This window comes from Podarcis gaigeae (assembly GCF_964106915.1).
Source record: "Podarcis gaigeae genome assembly, chromosome: 9".
Lineage (NCBI taxonomy): Eukaryota > Metazoa > Chordata > Lepidosauria > Squamata > Lacertidae > Podarcis > Podarcis gaigeae.
In genome coordinates, this window is record NC_139685.1 from 44,375,755 (window position 1) to 44,395,626 (window position 19,872).

General features: G+C 41.3%; 1 protein-coding gene and 1 long non-coding RNA gene across 14 annotated transcripts in view; one reads left to right on the top strand and one right to left on the bottom strand.

Moving 5' to 3' along the window:
- The window catches only part of INPP4B (inositol polyphosphate-4-phosphatase type II B), a gene marked incomplete at its 5' end in the record, with an annotated part of 263,874 nt that extends 258,106 nt beyond the window's left edge, over window positions 1–5,768 (top strand). For 6 of the 13 annotated variants that reach the window (XM_083755443.1, XM_083755437.1, XM_083755438.1 and 3 more), the window contains one exon: window positions 1,745–5,768. In XM_083755443.1, the coding sequence (XP_083611569.1) occupies window positions 1,745–1,877 (133 nt within the window). In that variant the 3' untranslated portion in view covers window positions 1,878–5,768. Of the gene's footprint in view, window positions 1–25; window positions 1,700–1,744 lie in introns of those variants that run through there. The other 7 variants (XM_083755441.1, XM_083755442.1, XM_083755439.1 and 4 more) reach the window with 3 other exon arrangements.
- Window positions 1–19,872, bottom strand: part of LOC310852547 — a 39,316-nt gene that overhangs the window by 11,310 nt on the left and 8,134 nt on the right. The gene's annotated exons all lie outside the window — the stretch shown is intronic.

The window sequence follows — 19,872 nt, forward strand, 5'->3', positions numbered from 1 at the left end:
GTTCCTAACTTCCCCTGTTTAACAGCAGACAAACCCAGGGAGCACTGAATGAGTCGGATGATCCCGAGACAGGCTGTCTAACTGATAACAAGCCAACTTCTCGTCACTTCTACCCTGTCGCCTTGCTCCTTGTCAGCTCGCATTTGCTGGTTGTGTGGCTTATTTTAAGTCTTGCTTTATTATTAGCCAAATATCAGTAAATTTCACTTCTGTCCATTTCTTTTCTATGAACAGCAACAGCTTAGGATTAAAAATTGTGCTGTATGATTTCTACATTTTCAGCCCCACAAATTTGACCTCAAGAAGGCAATGTCTTGAACTGTAAAAGATTTTCTTTCTATTTCCAGAAATCAAGAAAGCATACTATGCATCAAGTGATTTAATCTGCTTTCTATTCCGAGCAAATCTTTTCACACATTAAGAATGGCCATTATATTAGTGTTTCTTGATCAGATGAGATTTTGTCATTAAATTGGAAGGATCTCTCCTCTCCTCCCCCCCCCCCCCCCCACTGCCCGCTTTTTACAAAACTCGTATTTAGGACAAATTCAACTCCTTAGGGAGTGATTTTACTGTCTCATTTTTACTTGGGGACCCATTTGCAGAAATCTTCACTTCTTTTCCAGCATGCACAGCCCCACACTTAAACATTGCCAAGGTTTAGCACACCAGAAAGTATGGTTTTATCTGACATGGGCCCTTTGCCATTTTCACATGGGGCAGTTCACATCAGACAAATGGTTTCTTATTTGGAAATACAGTGGTAAAATTCACATTGCAAAGACAGTCACATGTTTGTCTGTGGTGACTATCAGTCCTTAGTCAAAATATGGGGGGAGGAGGGAATTAAATCTGTACTCATATAACTCAACCCAAGCAGAATTATTTGGACAGGTCAGTTTGAAAGATTAATTTTCCCTGTGCTTTTTTCATTGTTACTTCCTGATAGGAGTTCCTGTTTTAGCAAATAGTTCACTCTTTTATTTGTTGCAAACTAACCCTTTTCTGTCAAGCCGTTCTATGGCACTTGATAAGTTCTGTTTTGTAACAAAATTAACCTGTTTGTAAATGTTGCTTTGGTTGCTTTTGCTTTATATTCATTTAAACAAAAGTTTTGTTTGCGTCTTGATGCACCATGTTGGCTCTTGTGACTTTTGTACTGTGTATGAATGAGCATCATTATTTTGAAAGCAGAGAGTTGTTGGATCTGGCTATTGGAAAGCCATTTTCTATTTCCTTCATTGCAAAGCTAAACATAATGAAAATAAGACAAAGATGGAAGTTTCCTTTACAAATCTGTAGGGCCAGACTTAATTAAAAATGCCTTATTCCTAGAACCTGCACACCTAAGGCTACATGTGAACTCTGACATGTACAACAGAAGCAAAACAAAGCGAATCTGGAAAAAAAAGTTATTAAAGAATTTTTAGAAGCAAATATATTTCTAAGGGTAGAGTAAAATATATCATAAAGTATTTAATCAAACCACAGTGAGAGATAAATATATATAAATATATATATATATATAAAACCCACACTCTACTTCTAAGGGCAATAACTGTATTGGGCCTGGCCTTGGATCTAATTTTGTAAGATGTATCATCACTTGTGGAAAATATATTGTAGAATTGAATCTCCATTATTTTTACTTCAATTGTTGCTGAAACTCTGCAATGTACAAATAAAACATATTTATTTATTTATTGTTTCACGAAGTTGTCTTTTTTCCCTCCCTTTTCACCAGAGAAGGATGCCGCATAGAGAATGTACTGAAGAATATCAAATGCAGAAAGTATGCTTTCAACATGATACAGCTGATGGCTTTCCCAAAGTACTACCGACCACCAGAGGGAACATATGGAAAAGCTGACACCTAAGCTTTAGACACAACACAAAAAAGGCTGTGTGTGCAGGATCACACACCTGTGCTCATTAGTTAACACAAAATTGCTTTGTGCGTCTCACAGATTGGGCATACATGAGAGGAAAAATACCTAGGTTCTCCCCCAACTGTACTGTCAATCAAAAGGAAACATCGATAAAATATGGTAGATTGAGTGTTCTGGCAACCAGCTGTTTGTTAAATAAAAGCCTAATAATAATAATAATAATAATAATAATAATAATAATAATGTAGATTGTATTTCATAAGCCCACCAGAATTAAAGGTTTGGCCACTAGTCAGATAGAAGGCCAAATGTTGAGTCAGTAGGGGTCACTCTGAGCCTGGACTTGAAAGTAAATCCCACTTCTATACAAAGCAACATTAAATTGCCTAAGATACTTTCTACTGGGTTAAGGGCAAAGCTAAGGTGCTGCTCAGCTGTGGTGCATAAGACCCATGATACGTTTAGAAAAGGAATGTTAATATTGGTGACCTTGCATTAGTAAATATTTGCTGCATTTCTGGATAAACTTTGCAGTTCCAGCTACATGCATTGTTAATGCAACAACAAAAAACGAAGTTCACACACTGGTCTAAGCCTTGGGCTTTAAGCCATGTAATGTATTACAGTTGCCTTGAAATCAGGATCTGGGGTTTTACCTGCCATTCTCAGTGGTGTTAAGCGACAACCTGTGTAAGTAATTATGAAACAAGGATGGCCGCTGGAGTCTGTCCATAGCTGTCAACCTTCCCTTTTTTTGTGGGAAATTCCCTTATTCCAGCGCCGTTTCCCGCTGCTTGTCCCCAGGACAGGTGCTGATCCCTTATTTTCAAATCTGAAAGTTGACAGCTATGAGTCTGTCCTCTGTGCACTCTGAAAGTACCAAGAGGGAAAGGAGATTCAACTAGTGGTTATAATAAATGCTTGTATGTAAATGACAGTGATAATAATTTATTAAAATTGTAACCTGCAGAATCAAAACGATCAGGGTAAAGAACCTGTAACCTATTGTCATGCGGTTAAAGCTATATAAAAGGCTAAGGCCAAAGAACAACTTTTCAATCTGAAATGTATCACTTGTGATTGTTAATATGAAACCTAAAGGAGAGTGCCATTTTCAAATCAAATGTAAATACTACCCCAGTATAAGTTTTACATTTGAATGGAAAGGGCTAGGAATTGGGGGGGGGAGTAAATAGATAAGAACAATTTAAGAAAATTAAGATATGTTGCTATAATGATGATCAGTGAGTTTAGGCAGATTGTACTACTGCATTAAATCTCTGCATTTGAAACAATGAGGTCTCACTGTATGTATGTTTCCACTGTTCTACTGGCAAATAAGAGCAATGACAGCCTGGGCAGGAAGATAAGTTTTAAACAGCTGAAAGTACTAGAGAACTTCAGCAAAATGGATTGGATCCAGACTTAAATTAGATGTGTGTAACTTAAGTCCTGCTAGTTAAGTCCTGCTAAACTCATTCCCATTGATTTTAATAGCTCTAAGCATGGCTAAATCTTTATCCAACCCAATCCTTACCACAGTCAAAACTTTGCAAAGGCACAAATATTGTTGTGAAAAGTGGTAGATTATCAACACACAAGCAATAAACTTTTCATTTCAGTGGGGTATAAATCTGTGTTTGTATTTTCACTATAAAACAGCTGCATATTGAAAGGTGCACTGCTGAATCCGTATTGTCATAAATAAATTTGTATAATGCTTTCAGAAATGTTTGCTCTGTGAAAACTGCTTTGAGGATTTGAGAATATGGGTTCTCAGAAGCAGTATCTCTAGCAATGCTGTGTTAAAATGCCATCTGGCATTCCACTTTTGTTAATATTTATGTGATTAGTCCCACTGAATTTAATATGTTTCAAACCATTTGCTTACTTAAAATAATCATGAATTAATTAGGAGTGAAGAGAATTCATTGGCAATACAGTATCTTATTGCGCGTGTTGATGCCATGTAGCAAAGAAACAAACCAAAATATAAAGAATAACTAAATGTGAACATTTAAAAAATAATAATACAGTATGTCAGTAAGCATCTGAGAATGTATTCATATTACCTACTGAAAATTTAGATGAAGGAAAAAATGTACCATGGCTGAATTTTGTTGTAAGATGTTAATTATTCTAAAGCAATAGCAACACATACTTTAATCAGAAACAGAACGTTCTGGCTGAAGTCCACAAAGGATTAAGTCCAAGAAACCTTTTTCTTTTTCGGCATGAGAAATTTTAATGGCCAGAAGTGTAATCCCCCAAGGAAGGTCACCACAGTTGAAGTGAGTGGGAGCTAGTAAAGAATGCTATTTTCCATTGATTCCAGTTTCCTCCCAGATCTTTAGTACTGATGAGGGCAGGTGGAGGCTAAAACAGCATATCTCTCTTGTGACAATTGCGTTTGGTGTAACACCTAAATCATGTTGCTGCTATAAGTAAATCAAAGTCTGGACTGATTATTTTTAGAAGTTTCATCACTGAAGTTTCAGGTGTCTTTCAAAAGAAAGGTAGCAGGTTGGCAGTTTGCCTCTGGAAAAGTATAATACTTCAGGGACTTATTCTTTAATGCTAAGTTTTGTAGAAAAATAGGAGAAATTCTGTGAACAGCAGGAAAAATCATGAATGCAGGAAAGTGCCAAATATAGTGCATTTAACTTATGCTCCAGAACACAATGCTACTGAGTTAGCATATACAACTGGCTGACATTTTTAAATTATTTAATACTATATAGAGTTTTCTGCATGCTTAAGACCACTGGTTTCTGGAGTGCTTTACAGCCCAAATGAATGTGTGTTTACAGCACTTCCAGTGCCATTAGACTTTGCTTGACCCTTATGTATTATTTCTTTGGCTATTTTTTTAAAACCCACATTATTCATCCTAGTGTGCATTTCCAGTTGCCCAAACAATATTTTTAATATTTTAGCATACTTTAAAAGGGAAGAATGGCACATATCCATAGGTCAGCGGTTGTAGGAAAACAGTGTGCTGTCTTGAGACTATTTTTAAAGTAATGAGTTTTTTTTTCCTCTGTCTTTTCCCTCTGTGTTTCTTTAATCTCATGGCATATGAGCCACCTTTCATTCTATGCTACCAAAGTCTCAAAGAACCATGATCCATTGTTCTCTGCATACAAATGTAGAATGCAGTTTTGTAAGCTGCCTTGTAAGAAGTTGTCCTAAAAGGTGCAGGAGATTATATATGTGATTATGCTGTAATGTTCTGAATAAAATGGAGGCCACCACGAATGATCTATTGCAGGCATAGGCAACTTTTGGCCCTCCAGATGTTTTGGACTACAATTCCCATCATCCCTGACCATTGGTCCTGTTAGCTAGGGATCATGGGAGTTGTAGGCCAAAACATCTGGAGGGCCAAAGGTTGCCTAGGCCTGATCTATTGCATCCAAGAAAAGTATGTTCACAGGTGGCCACAGGTCAATGAACTGCACTGCAATTCCATGTCCCCCAAAAGACAATGATTTGTGTTTCTTCAAACATCATTCCTGCGTAAACCCCATTCACATTTGAAGGAAGATTGTGCAAAAGCAGTAATCATTTGCATTACCTTTAAAGCATTTGTTTCTACTGCAAAACATTTTGGATAAAGTCCACAAGTTTTAACTAGGTTTTGGAGCACAGGCCCAAAGTATATTTGATAGCATTGCCTCTTCTTCAACTGACTTGGGCAGCAGTCTTTTTTTGTTTTTTGCTTTTATGCATCCATGTACTGTACTTTTGTTTTTATCATTTTGGTTATTGGTTTAAGAACTGCAGGTATTGTTATGTGTAAGTCATATCCATTGTATATTTTGTGTGTGTGTTGTGCATGTATTTTTATTTAAATAAATTTGTCTTATTTTTCATACACAGTTGACTCTCTGTGTTTGAATTGTTTCCATCATCATAAAACATGCAGCATGAAAGAATCAGATCCTGAGAAGTGCTATAAATATCTTCTGTCACTTGAAGTGACTTTGTAAATCTCAACAGGTTAGACAGTTAAGAAAAGCCCTTTGAAAACTGACTTGGCTTAAGGTTCCCAGCTTATGATCCATATACATATACTGTATATATTAGAACAGGGCTAATAAATTGGTAGCTTTTGTGGAGTTATATGTTTGTGTTACAGTAAACATTATTTTTCAATATGGATTAGGTAAAGTTAATATTGCTTTGTTAGAATGAATTCACAAATAAATACATTGCCCACCTTGATGAATTAAGTCAAGTGATAAATTTGCATGTCTGGAACAGCTATTACTGGTGAAAGACAACAGAGTTTTCACATTGTCTCATATAATCTCTTTCAGCAGAAGGCATTCACGTTTTCAACATGAAATTATATACCTGAGTGACTAAAATGAATTTTATTTTGTCATATTTAATTTTCATTAAATATATAACTTTAAAAGATAAGTCAGTGGATACAAATACTATTAAACGCATTTCAATGTTGGTGCTGACCTTTAAAGCCCTAAATGGCCTCGGTCCAGTATACCTGAAGAAGCGTCTCCACCCCCATCATTCTGCCCGGACGCTGAGGTCCAGCCCTGAGGGCCTTCTGGCGGTTCCCTCATTGCGAGAAGCAAAGCTACAGGGAACCAGGCAGAGGGCCTTCTCGGTAGTGGCGCCCACCCTGTGGAACGCCCTTCCAGCAGATGTCAAAGCGATAAACAACTACCTGACATTCAGAAGACATCTTAAGGCAGCCCTGTTCAGGGAAGTTTTTAACGTGTGATATTTTACTGTATTTTTGGTTTTTATGGAAGCCGCCCAGAGTGGCTGGGGAGGCCCAGCCAGATGGGTGGGGTATAAATAATAAATTATTATTATTATTATTATTATTATTATTATTCAATGTGTTTTGTTTGATAGTTGGCATTGGTCTGTCTCAATAAGGTACCTTAGCACCTCCCCCTAGCACTTCATACACCCCAATGTCTAAATAAATTTAAAAAGTTAAAAATATTGCCTAGTAACACCTTAGAGACCCACTAAGTTTGTTCTGAGTACAGTGGTACCTCGGGTTACATACGCTTCAGATTACATACGCTTCAGGTTACAGACTCCGCTAACCCAGAAATAGTACCTCAGGTTAAGAACTTTGCTTCAGGATGAGAACAGAAATTGTGCAGCGGCGGTGCAGCAGCAGCGGGAGGCCTCATTAGCTAAAGTGGTGTTTCAGGTTAAGAACAGTTTAAGGTTAAGAACAGACCTCTGGAACGAATTAAGTACGTAACCAGAGGTACCACTGTATAAGCTTTCATGTGCATGCACACTTCTTCAGATACCCAGAACAAACTTAGTTGGTCTCTAAGGTGCTACTGGACAATTTTTTAATTTATTTTGACTGTGTCAGACCAACACGGCTACCTACCTGAACCCCAATGTCTGATAGTATAAAACATACATTACTCCTTGAAAATGATTCTCCTTGCCTCAAACAGCTTGAAACTGAACAGCTAGCAACTAGTTAGATAATGAAATCTCTCTCTGTGTATTTAAGTCTGGTTGATTTCAGTGGCAGCAATCTTATATAAAACACGTCAATGAAATCAGTTTCACAGTTCGGCAAAATTATGAGGTCATATCAAACTATGGTTTTTGCAGAGAACCCCAAGCATGGTTTGTTTTCAACATGTACAGGTAACAATTACTAACACACCAGCCTTTGGAAGCCGGCTTATATTAAATCAGGCCCTGGTTCATATAATTCATACAGCAAAGGGCATATCAGGATTTGGAAATTTGGCCCTCCAGGCATTGCTGGACTGCAACTCCCTCATCCTATGCAGCTTCATCATGCAGAGCCCTGGAGCAGATGCAGAGCACTTCCATTAATAGCTTGCCAGCAGCAGTGCCTTAGTTAATAAGAGGCAGCCTTGTGGGTAATCATGTGGTAATCTTATCCAAAAGCAGAAACCACATACCTTTTGCCTTCAACCAGAAGCCCACAAACCCTTTAATAATGCAGCTATCTTTGGCTACAGTTCATAATAAACAATGGAGAAAATAACCATATCTATTTCTTATTACGTCCTCTCCAACCCCAAAAAACAAGTTTGAAGCCATGTGTTGCTGTGATTCAAAAGCGTCTGCAAAATCTCTTCAGTCTTACCACTGTCTTGTACTTTTGCCAGACCTTATTTCATTACCTAAAGGAACATAAGTTACATCATGGATTAAAGAAACCAACTATTTATATAATGTAGGCACTTGAACCAAATGTCCATGTAGGTTTGGCTAATATATGGTGGTGGCAGTGGTCCATGTAGATGATGCATTTTAGACCCTGGTCTTACGGGGTGGCAGGGCTTCTTGAGATGGTCATGTGTATTACCTCAGTTAGTACGTCTGTCCTGCTTACTGCTGCAGTTGGGGGCCCTCCTGTTCATTCTGCTGAGTGGGATTCTGGACTTCAACCCCAAATCCTGCCCTGATCACACTACTGTGGGTAATAAGCAGGTAAAGTATAACATAGGAGAAACTGCCCCTTCTCATTTGCACTGTGCTGCTACATTTCCCCATATATATATAGAGAGAGAGAGAGAGAGAGAGAGCTTGAGGAAAAGAAGCCCAACTGAGTCATAATTCAAAGGAAGTGATCATAATGCACTATAAATTTCAAATATATATTTAAGGCTACAATCCTAAAAGGCAGCACCCAAAGCCCTACTGGGCTGTTGCCAGCAGAGAAATAGAAGCTGAGTGTTGGTGTGCTGAAGACACTTCGCCCCACGACTCCCAAATAATTTAAAAAGAACTACCGTATTTTTTGCTCCATAAGACACACTTTTTCTTCCTAAAAAGTAAGGGGAAATGTCTGTGTGTCTTGTGGAGCGAATGCATGGTCCCTGGAGCTGAATTGCCCACAGGCAAAAAGCAGATCATGTTTTGTTTTGTTTTTAAAAGAGGGAAGTGGGTGTTGAAACAAAGCCGCTGATCGGCAAGCGATCGGGGAGCAAGATAAAGGACACTAGCAATAAAAGAGGCTGCCTGGGAGGGGGGAGGTAAAGACAGCAAACTTGCAAGGAGAGGAGACAGGAAGACTAAAGCAATGAGGAGAGAAATTAAAAGAAAAGGAGGAGCAAAAAACTGCTCCAGCTAAGGAAAAGACACTAAGGCAAATAAGAAGGAAGGGAGTATTAAAAGAATGCAGCTGATTGGTAAGCGATTGGGGAAAGAGACAAGGGACGCAATAAAGGAGGCTGCCTGGGAGGGGGGAGGTAAAAGCCCATGGATCCTCAGGGTTTTTACATTGGGTCACCTCAAATTCACCATCAGATCACATAACATGTCCATGGCTACAGCCTGCATCAAAAAAATCACGCACCACTTCTGCCTGGGGCTACAATGGCGCAAAAACGTGGTTACAAAGTACGGATCCACATGGATTGTCAGGATTTTTGCATTGGGTCACCCCAAATTTAGCATCAGATCACATAGCATGTCCATCGCTATAGCCTGCACCAAAAAAATCATGCACCCACTGTTGCCTGGGGCTGCAATGGCACAAAAACGTGGTTACAAAGCACAGGTCCACATGGATTCTCAGGATTTTTGCATTGGGCTACCCCAAACTCATGGTCAAATCACATGTCTGCGGCCACACCATGAACCACAAAAATCATACATCCACTGTTTTATTCAGAATGTGTGTGTGTGTGTGTGTGTGTGTGTGTTTTCCTCCTCTAAAAACTATGGTCAGGTGTGTCTTATGGAGCAAAAAATATGGTATTTAATAGTTGTTAAACTATTGCAGCAATTTCTTGAGAATGCACACTACTTGCCCCAGAAACATTCAAGGTGTTCTCTTCTTCCGTGAGAAACAATAATATCTAATATTTTAGCTAAGTGGAAATTACAGACCTTTTGTGAAGCTTAACTACAGCTGCTGCAGTGATGTAGAAAAAATAAAAATAAAATGTCAGAAATAAGGGCTGGTAAAAACAACAACAACATTGAAGAACCCATTTATATTTATAGATTCAGGAGTATGTTAATGGACACCAGCAGGGAGGATGTGCATTCCAATGCATTAAAAAAAAAAAAAAAAAATCCAACCCAACAGGGAAGGATCCTATGTATGCAATGCAGCTCTCTTCTGAATTAAACTTAAGTCAAGTCAATTTTTATAGGCATGAAGGCCACAGTCATGGCACTTAATTCTCTCTGATCTTCAGACTGTTGAATTTTCCTTCCTGCTGTGCTCTCCTGCAGTTTATTTTTAACAGTTAATTTGTTCGGACATCATTAAAAAGAAAATCCTCTGGCTTCTAGTGGTAATAAGGCACCAAGTTGCCTGTCAAGCTCTTGTAAAAAGCAAGCTCTAGAAAACAACAAGAAGTTTCAGAGATAATGGAATGCTGACCTGTGCTGACAACTGGGAAGTATGAAAAGAGCCACACACCTGGAACTGGCTTCCTTATGCAGCCAGCTCTGCAAAACACTTCACCTGTTTACTGCTTTACCAAAAGTGCCTCTAAATTGTTATGGCTGTACTAGGCGCCTGCTCAAAACCTGGACGAGACCTAGAACAGTGGTTCTCAAAGGGTGTGACAGGAGAGGGTGGCAGGTGGGGCAGGAAGATTCAAGGACAATCAAAGAAACATTTAAACAGAACAGTATAGTATAGTATAGTACAGTATAGTATAGTATAGTATGGTATGGTATGGTATGGTATGGTATGGTATGGTATGGTATGGTATGGTATATAAAAATAATTAAAAATATATATACAACCAGAAACAGTATCCTCTCTTCAATAGCATTGGCTACTCTTTTACAGCTCTCCATGACATATTGTTCCAAACAGGAATTTTCAGCTCTTGACAAAAATGAAATATCTGAAGAGAGAAAGGCTTCTTTGTGTTTGATGAGGAGATGAAAGTTTGTTTGCCTCAAATTAGACTTAATATAAATGAGATTACCTGGCAAAAGCAAGCTCACACCTCTCACTGAGTTTGTATACAGTGGTACCTCAGGTTACATACACTTCAGGTTACATACGCTTCAGGTTACGGACTCCACTAACCCAGAAATAGTGCTTCAGGTTAAGAACTTTGCTTCAGGATGAGAACAGAAATCATGCTCTGGCGGAGCAGCAGCAGCAGCAGGAGGCCCCATTAGCTAAAGTGGTGCTTCAGATTAAGAAGAGTTTCAGGTTAAGAACGGACCTCTGGAACGAATTAAGTACTTAACCCGAGGTACCACTATACATATTTAAGGTTCACATGTAAGAGGCTCATTTATACAGTGGTACCTCGGGTTAAGTACTTAATCCGTTCTGGAGGTCCATTCTTAACCTGAAACTGTTCTTAACCTAAGGTACCACTTCAGCTCGGGGGACGCGGGTGGCGCTGTGGGTAAAACCTCAGCATCTAGGACTTGCCAATCGCATGGTTGGCGGTTCGAATCCCCGTGGCAGGGTGAGCTCCCGTCGTTCGGTCCCAGTTCCTGCCCACCTAGCAGTTTGAAAGCACCCTTAAGTGCAAGTAGATAAATAGGTACCGCTTTATAGCGGGAAGGTAAACGGCGTTTCCGTGTGCTGCGCTGGTGTTGGCTCGCCAGAGCAGCTTCGTCACGCTGGCCACGTGACCCGGAAGTGTCTGCGGACAGCGCTGGCTCCTGGCCTCTAGAGTGAGATGAGCGCACAACCCTAGAGTCTGTCAAGACTGGCCTGTACGGGCAGGGGTACCTTTACCTTTACCACTTCAGCTAATGGGGCCTCCCGTTGCCGCCGCGCCACCGCCACACGATTTCTGTTCTCATCCTGAAGCAAAGTTCTTAACCCGAGGTAATATTTCTGGGTTAGCGGAGTCTGTAACCTAACCTGAAGTGTCTGTAACCTGAGGTACCACTGTATGTTGGGAAAGATTTATGTTCTTATGTAGCTGCATTGTTTTATATGGTCTGGATGCCCCATGATCATATTATTAAGTAGTTGTGCTCTATGTTATAAAATCAAGCACTGCTAGTTGTTGTTTCTTTTTGTTTCCCAATGTATTACTTATCAATAAAGAATTTGGTCTGTTCGGCTTCCATCCCCGCTAGCTTCCTCAGATGCCAACTTATTTTATTAACTAGCATCCTTAAAGTTACACAAAAAGCAAATATAGCTGTGTTGACCCATAAGAAAAATGCCAACAATCTGTATGTGGGCAATATCTTTTCTGGCCAACCCAAATATCACAGAAGCAGCATGCATGCTTTCAAGTTCTCCACAGCTCTTCATCAAGCTAGATCATAAAAATATGAGAGGTGTGTGCTTGGGCGATCTGTGTCTACATCTGGTAAAAATCTTAAGATAGGAGTGTGGGAAGTAGGAGGCATTCAAAGGAGGCTCTTTTTAGGTGCTCTGCAGGTGCCAAGCAGCCCTGCAGCCTCCTGGAAGGTGGAAACACACCATGACAGAGTCTCCATCTCTGGAAATAAAACCACCAGCTGGTACTCAGTTCTGTCTCCATCCTTTGATGAAAGACACATGTTCCTTGGTTACTGGAAGATGCTGCTTAATGAATATGGATTTTTAATTTGAGGTAATGAGCTAGATGAATTGCTGTTGACAATTCTTTAAATGCTTTTTTTTCCCACGAGGATCAAATATTCAGAAAAGAAATATATTTTGAAAATATGGCTGAAACTTTTATAGTGCAATCCCATTCATATTTACTCACAGGGAAGTCCTACTGATTTCAATGGGACTTCCTCCCAAGTAAGTGTGCACAGGACTGCAACTTTAGCTGATAAATTGTTTTAACATATTTTGATGACCTAACGTATTTTGATGACTGGGTGGCCAGTTTGTAATACAAATAGTCCTAAAACTGCAATTGCCAATCTTCTGCCTTTCTTTAAAGCAGGAGTCAGCAACCTTTTTCCACCATCCCTCAGACTTTGTGGGGGGCCAGACTATATTGGGGAGGGGGAATGAACGGATTCCTATGCCCCACAAATAACCCAGAATGCATTTTAAATAAAAAGGTACATTCTACTCATGTAAAAACACGCTGATTTCCGGACTGTCCGTGGGCCGGATTGAGAAGGCAGTTGGGCCGCATCCAGCCCCCGGGCCTTAGATTGCCTACCCCTGCTTTAAAGAGTCCCTCTCTTGTGTGAAAAAGGAAGAATACCATTCTCCCTCCCCCACATGTTAGGCATAAAGAAGCATAATTACTGGGAGGTGATATTCCTGGAGATACATCTAGGAAGGGAGGGACTCACTTTGCATTCTGTATTACCAGATGCACTGGAAGGAAAGCTGAACAGGGACCACAACAGCAGAGAAGGAGTTAAAGTCCCCTAAATACATCACACCAGTCTCCCAGTTTGGACTGGGTGCCCTATGCCTACTATTTCCTCAAGAAAAAATATTGCACTTGCTAATTGTGTGAATGGTGTCACGTTGAATTGTGCTGCTAACTATGGTTAGAACTGGTTTTGTTCCTTCCCGTTCCTGCAGTCAGGGGTAGGGGCTGGCGTATTAGACTACAGTATAATGTAAACATAACTTTTATATGCACTGCAAAAGCAAAAGTGACCCACTTCACGGCAGTATTTGCTTTATTGCGGAGGTCTGGAACTAAACCCACAATATCTCTGAGGTATGCCTGTATCTATACATGGCTCTGCATGCTTGGAGAGGTGGTTTCATCTTCAGTGGCAATGGGATGGGTTATTTTTATCACCCTGCAGAAGGTCCTCCAAAGAAATTGGCAGGAGGGAAATAAGGTGGTGCTTTTAAACTTGTGGTATACTGCATTGCATTTTATCAGCTGTGCACTTGCATTGAACTTTGAGAATTAGCATCTTGTTCCAGTTTCTTGGCTACCCCTCTGCATGGCAGAATGAGATCTTTGTGGCTGAATGCTGGTACGTCATTGAATTTATGATGGTATTGACTATGACAAACAGCTTTGGAGAGAGAGCAAATAAAACTGAAAATATACTTAATATATATTACCACTTACTCCAGCTCCAGCACACTCCCACTGCTAGTGTTAAAGCCAGGGAGGCTTGCTGGCGCCTTCATTCCACCTCTTTAGGTACCAGGTGAAAATGTTTCTCTATAATCAAGCCTTTGGCTGATTAAACAATTTATGGCCTTTCAAGTGTGTTTGTGGGTTGGTGGGGTAATGGTTTGCTTTTGTGTTTTTGTTGTGTTTTGTGTTCATATTTTGTATTTTTATGTTGTGAATTGCACCGTGATCTGTGGATGAAGGGCAGTATACAAATTTAATAAATAATAATAAAATAAAATAAAATACATATGGCATTAGCCACAATCAATTGATATCCTGTAGAAATACGCCTGTTTGACACACTTCTCCTAAAACCTACTTCCATTTGATTATAAAATGGAAGTCAGAATTAAGCTAAGGTTTGTAAAGTTTAGATGAGCATGTGCAGGGGACACCTTCAGTGAACTGGAACTCAGCACAAGGAATACAAGTTAGGTAATGGGCACTGGGTGAGGACATCCCTGCTCCCTCTCTAGTCTGCACAGCAACACAAAAATGAGACACAGTGGCGCAAAATAACTTCAATGTATTTCAAGCATCTACTGTGTACACTTAGTTTATACTAGAAGAGAAAATAATCTACACCACATTGCTGCATTGGTTCAGTGACACTTACTTTGTATGTTTTGACAAGTAATGTTCATTCATCACTGCTTTAATTGAGTGCACTACAAAAGTAAAATTTTGGAGTGTGGCTTTCAATGTCAACAATTTATTCTCTGCATTATCCCACTTTATCACAACTGTCAACGTTAGCATAACTACTCCATGAATGCATGACATGCTTTCTAAAAGTCTAACTGTGCAATGCAAACCCCAGATCTGCCAGGGTTCCAGTTTTGGTTCCAGCACATCTTGGCCTGTCTTGGATCAGCTAGGTCTACACAGATGCAAATGTCCCCCTCGCCCTCCACTGGTTCAGCCAGGGCTGCATTGTTGTAAAGTAAGCTGGTGTAACTTCAGCCAACAAACTCCTTAAAAGGGGGTTTGGCAGGCTGTGGCAGAGGCAGGAATGCAGAAGGAGACACATGCCAATTCCAAACCTCCTTAAGCTCATTCACATAGCTTGGAAACTTTGCAAAAGTTATGCTGGCAAAAATAGTGGTGAAAATCAGAGTTCCTCACAGAAATCAATGTGATTGGCTCAATTCTGAAAATTCAAACCCCATGTCTACCTGCTGGACACACCCTCACCAGTCGGAAAGAGCTCTCTGGCTATAGAACAACTCCCAGCCAACCAGAGGAAAACACCACCAAGCTATGAGCTGAGCACTATCCAGCCTCCTTTCACATCTTGCTTCTTGTGGTGTGGCATGCTGCCATATGAGTGTCGGGGTGGGGTGGGAGCTCAAGGCAGCTGGGTGAAGGGTGCTAGGGAAACACTCCACTTTGAACAAAACAAGGAACAAACAATGTCTTCATGCTAACACTTCTCCCACAAGCTTTGCTCTCTAGCAGAAACTCTGGAGAACCACAGCAGCCAACACCCATGAGGAACATCTGGAAACACAAGGTTGGTCTGGGAGCAGAGGAGGACTGCCCAGGAGGAACCCCATTCCCAGCCCCGGACAAACAGGGCTGGCAGCAATGGCAAACAGACTGTCCACTCCATGGAAGTGTCATCCCCAGCTCTCTACACAGCCCTCCATGCCAAGGGCCACACTCAAACCCTGACTCTGAGTATGTGAACATGCTGTTGCCACAATGACATCCCACGTACCAGCCCCCACAACTGTTTGCTGTGGGCTTCCCTTGCAGGTGAGCAGGCACCATGGCTTGCTAGGCCCAGGGCTGCTCCTGCAACCACCAGTCCTCATTATCACTGCAGTTTCATGTTACCTTGCAGAAGCACAGCTACAGTAGTCCAAGCAGAAGCTACAAAAACAAGCAGCCCAGAGGAGGGACCAAGATCCACCGAGAGGCACACAGACAGACACATTCAGCAAGCTAAGCAGGATTTAACCCCACTTGTCAGATCTTGAGTGGCACTTAAATCCTGCTGTGTGGGCTGGATACTGGGAACACGCACCTGCAGCCAATGCAGTCTTGACACTGGCTGAATTAATACAGATCGCAAGTGATGTCGGCTGATTGGCAGGTAGGTGTGATTTATAGGAAATGACTTTGAGGACCCAGACTGGTCTGCGGGCTAGAGATTTCCCACTCCTGGTTTATGCCATCTCTCATTTATGTACCACCTGCTGAAGACACCCACCACTTGGGGTTGTTTTGCATAACTCACGCTTGTGCATTAGAAGATAGCGACCATCAGGGTGGACCTTGGAAATATGCCGCCCTATACAAAGCCAACATTTGACACCCTCCCCCCAGGCCTCGCGGTCACAGCTTAAGCCATAAAAACAAAGCAGCAGGCTTTGGGAGGGAGGTGCTGGCAGGGTCCCAGTGCCCTCCTACTTCCTTCTCAAAGCCTGGTAAGCACTTTGGGAAGAAGGACTTGAGGACCCTGTCAGAGCCCTCATGCCACCTTTTTGAAGCCAGGCAAGTGGCTTTGAGAAGGCACCCTCCTCAGTTGCACATCCCAGTGCCCCCACACTACTCATGTTGCCCTAAATCTGCCTCTGCAACAATTACAACTGAACTGGACCACTTTGAAAAGGACTGTGGCACTGTAATCAGGTCAAAACAACACAAATCCAGTAAATCCTACAGCACAGGTGCAGCACAAGTCTTCTGATAATCAGCCTCTATCAATGTGATCTATTTTTGATCGTAGATATTTTTTAATGTACATCAATCCAAGTAAATGGGAATTCCAGAAGGGATGTTAATGTTGGGATTAAACAGTAAAGTATTTAAGTTCCAGAGGCCTGCTGGATATATTCCAAATGTAGATACTAATAAAGGCAGTCATGAGTTTAATCTCTGCAACGCTAAGCGGAGCAAAGTATATCGGATTTAGCACTAGTCAAGCTAGAGGATGGGCAAATGAAAAAGTATCATTGTTCCAGGAGTATTTTAAATGCCAATCAGGTTACTGTCTCACAAGTAAAAGTTGCATCAGCAAATGTCCTTCAGATCAAAGATGCCCTTTCATTAACCCCAGTGGCTTCAACATATTCCAGCTAGCCACACGGATAAAACCATAATGCAAGTGGCCGCGCAATTATCCAAGCAAAAATAAACCGTGGTGTTCTTATTAGTAATGATGAAATCTCAGTCCTCCTTCTGGGAAGTATTAATGCTTATAGTTCATGCTGTACTGAATCAATTTCCTCCCTTGATGTTTAACTCCGTATGTTAGGGGTGAGTTCCGACTCTCCTCCAGGAACTCCTCTTTAGCTCATTAGAGACTCTTCTCATTCTGCACATGGCAGCACTTTTCCCTCCAGGGAAAGAAAAACCAGGCAGAACTCCTTTCAGACACCCATGTTGCAAGTTATTTTTATGCACTAGCCTGAAGGGGTTTGCGCCAAAGACACAGGAAGCCCACGATGCAGTGTCAGCGCTACCATCACAGAGGATTTAGGACGAGAGCTTCAGTTTGAGGTCAAGCAGCACAGGAGCATATATTAGGAATGCCCAAAGGAGCATTAACACAAAAGTCAGGTTGAGAAGTGAAGTATTCAGGTGTAGAGGGCTGTGTGTGTGTGTGTGTGTGTGTGCGTGTGTGTGTGCGCGCGCGCGCATGTAATGGGGCGTGGGGGAGGATATAATCCCAAACCACACATTCTTTCAAAACTTCTGCAGTCCATTGATTAAAATGGTTTACAACAGAGACTCCTGCCAGTTAGTCTTTCAAAATAAGGAGCTCTGGAAACAATCTGTTGTTACATATACAGGCACAGTGTGCTGAAAACTGGGGTGCTCCAACTGGTCAGTCCATGGACATGCTACCTTGCCCCATTAGCCCAAAATCCCACCCAAATTTGAAGTGATTGGCTAGAATGAGACCCTGGTTGGAAACAAAAGGCCAGCCTCAAGTGAAAGTCAAAGCAAAGTCTCTGTATGAAGAAGAGGGTAGAAGAGGGAAGACCTGGAGGATGAAGGCAGGTGGAGAACATCAAGACGGACAGAGGGACTTGGGAAGTCTGAGAGAAGCCAGGAGCTGAAATTGGAATGAAGAAGGTCTCTGGGAAAGAGTGGGTGTCCTAAGAGGCAGCCTGCAAGAAAGCTTTGCAGCTCAGAGTCAGCTGGGTTGCTGAGCACCTGAGGCAGCCAGGTTGTTGGACCAGGGTGAAGACCGCAGCAGAAGTCCTGGTAGACGTCCAACTTGTGGGTCACGAAACCTGTGTCAGGAGCTCACTGCTCCACCCACTATTTTAAAAAACCCCAACAACTTTGCAGTAGGCTAGTTTGTATGCACATGCCACTCCCCTCTAGCCTCCATTCAGACAAACTAGAGTCATTATCAGAGCTAAGGACACATTTCTGCCAGGGCAAAGCAAGGCTAATGAAGGGTGGCCCTGGGAGAGTTCTCAGGGGCAGGTAGAGAGGCCTGGGGTCACATTTACGCCCTGGCTGGCCCTGAGATTCTCTACCTCTGATCTAACAGGATTGAACTCAGGACTTTCTCTTGTATGTACTCCACTACTGAGCTGTAAAAGTTAGCATGAGATCAGTTTTGAATATTGTAATGTATTGAGCACACACACACACATATATACACAGTGGTACCTCGGGTTACATATGCTTCAGGTTACAGACTCCGCTAACCCAGAAATAGTGCTTCAGGTTAAAAACTTTGCTTCAGGATGAGAACAGAAATCGTGCTCTGGTGGCGCGGCAGCAGCAGGAGGCCCCATTAGCTAAAGTGGTGCTTCAGGTTAAGAACAGTACTCAACCCGAGGTACCACTGTATATATATGGCAACCATGCCACTAGAAGATGGGTTTTTAATTTTCCTGCACCCGTGAATAAAAAAAATACTCCTCCTGCTTGAAGAAAAAAAGTTTAATCCCCATTCCCTGAGCAGCAGTCTACAGAGTTAACAAAGCCTGATGAAATATTTGAATTTTGAACACCATTACCCCCATTCCTTCACATTCACTGAGCACATGCCTCAGGTGAATACATGGCTGACAGATCAAATGTAAAACTTGCACTCAGCCGTCAATATTTAATAAATGGCTTAGTCCATGTCCCTTTGCTTTTCCTCTCCAATGTTCAGTAAATTAAATTGGTATAGTGATATATGTTATAAATAGAATAGAATAAATAGAATAGAAGATTAGCACATAAAACTCAATTCTGTACTCCTTAAAACTAATGTATCATTTGCTAGGCATTAGATTATGCTGCAATCAAGACTTCGGCTAAATTTAATTATGTTCTCTTCTGAGTCTAGATATTGACATGTATTTAGTTAAAATGGTGTGAAGTGAAGACATTACTAATGTTAACTCATTTACCAATTTAGCTTTAGTTTTCCTTAGGGTTTAATACTGCTGTATCAGTTCAGTTTAATACAGTGTTACCTTGCCAATAGAATTATGGGTTGATCCTATATTTCCTGTTCAGAAGCAGCTTTGGGCATTCACTTATTTGTTGTATTCAAAGGACCGGTTAGAAATAAGAATGAGGATGAGAATTAAGCTTTATAGATGTGTCATTTAGTATTTTGATCCCTTCCTCGTGTATGGCTGCAAACAGACTCATCTTCCTATTAGAATTCCCTTTGTCCTTCCTGTCTACTATAAGCCCAGAGATGTTGTACTATGGAATTAAGTCAGGGCATTTTAAAATAGTGACCTGGATCAAGGGATAGTTCTGATCTTTGGTGCTGACCTTTAAAGCCCTAAATGGCCTCGGCCCAGTATACCTGAAGGAGCATCTCCACCCCCATCGTTCTGCCCGGGCACTGAGGTCCAGCACCAAGGGCCTTCTGGCAGTTCCCTCACTGCTAGAAGTGAGGTTACAGGGAACCAGACAGAGGGCCTTCTTGGTAGTGGCGCCCACCCTGTGGAACGCCTTCCCATCAGATGTCAAAGAAA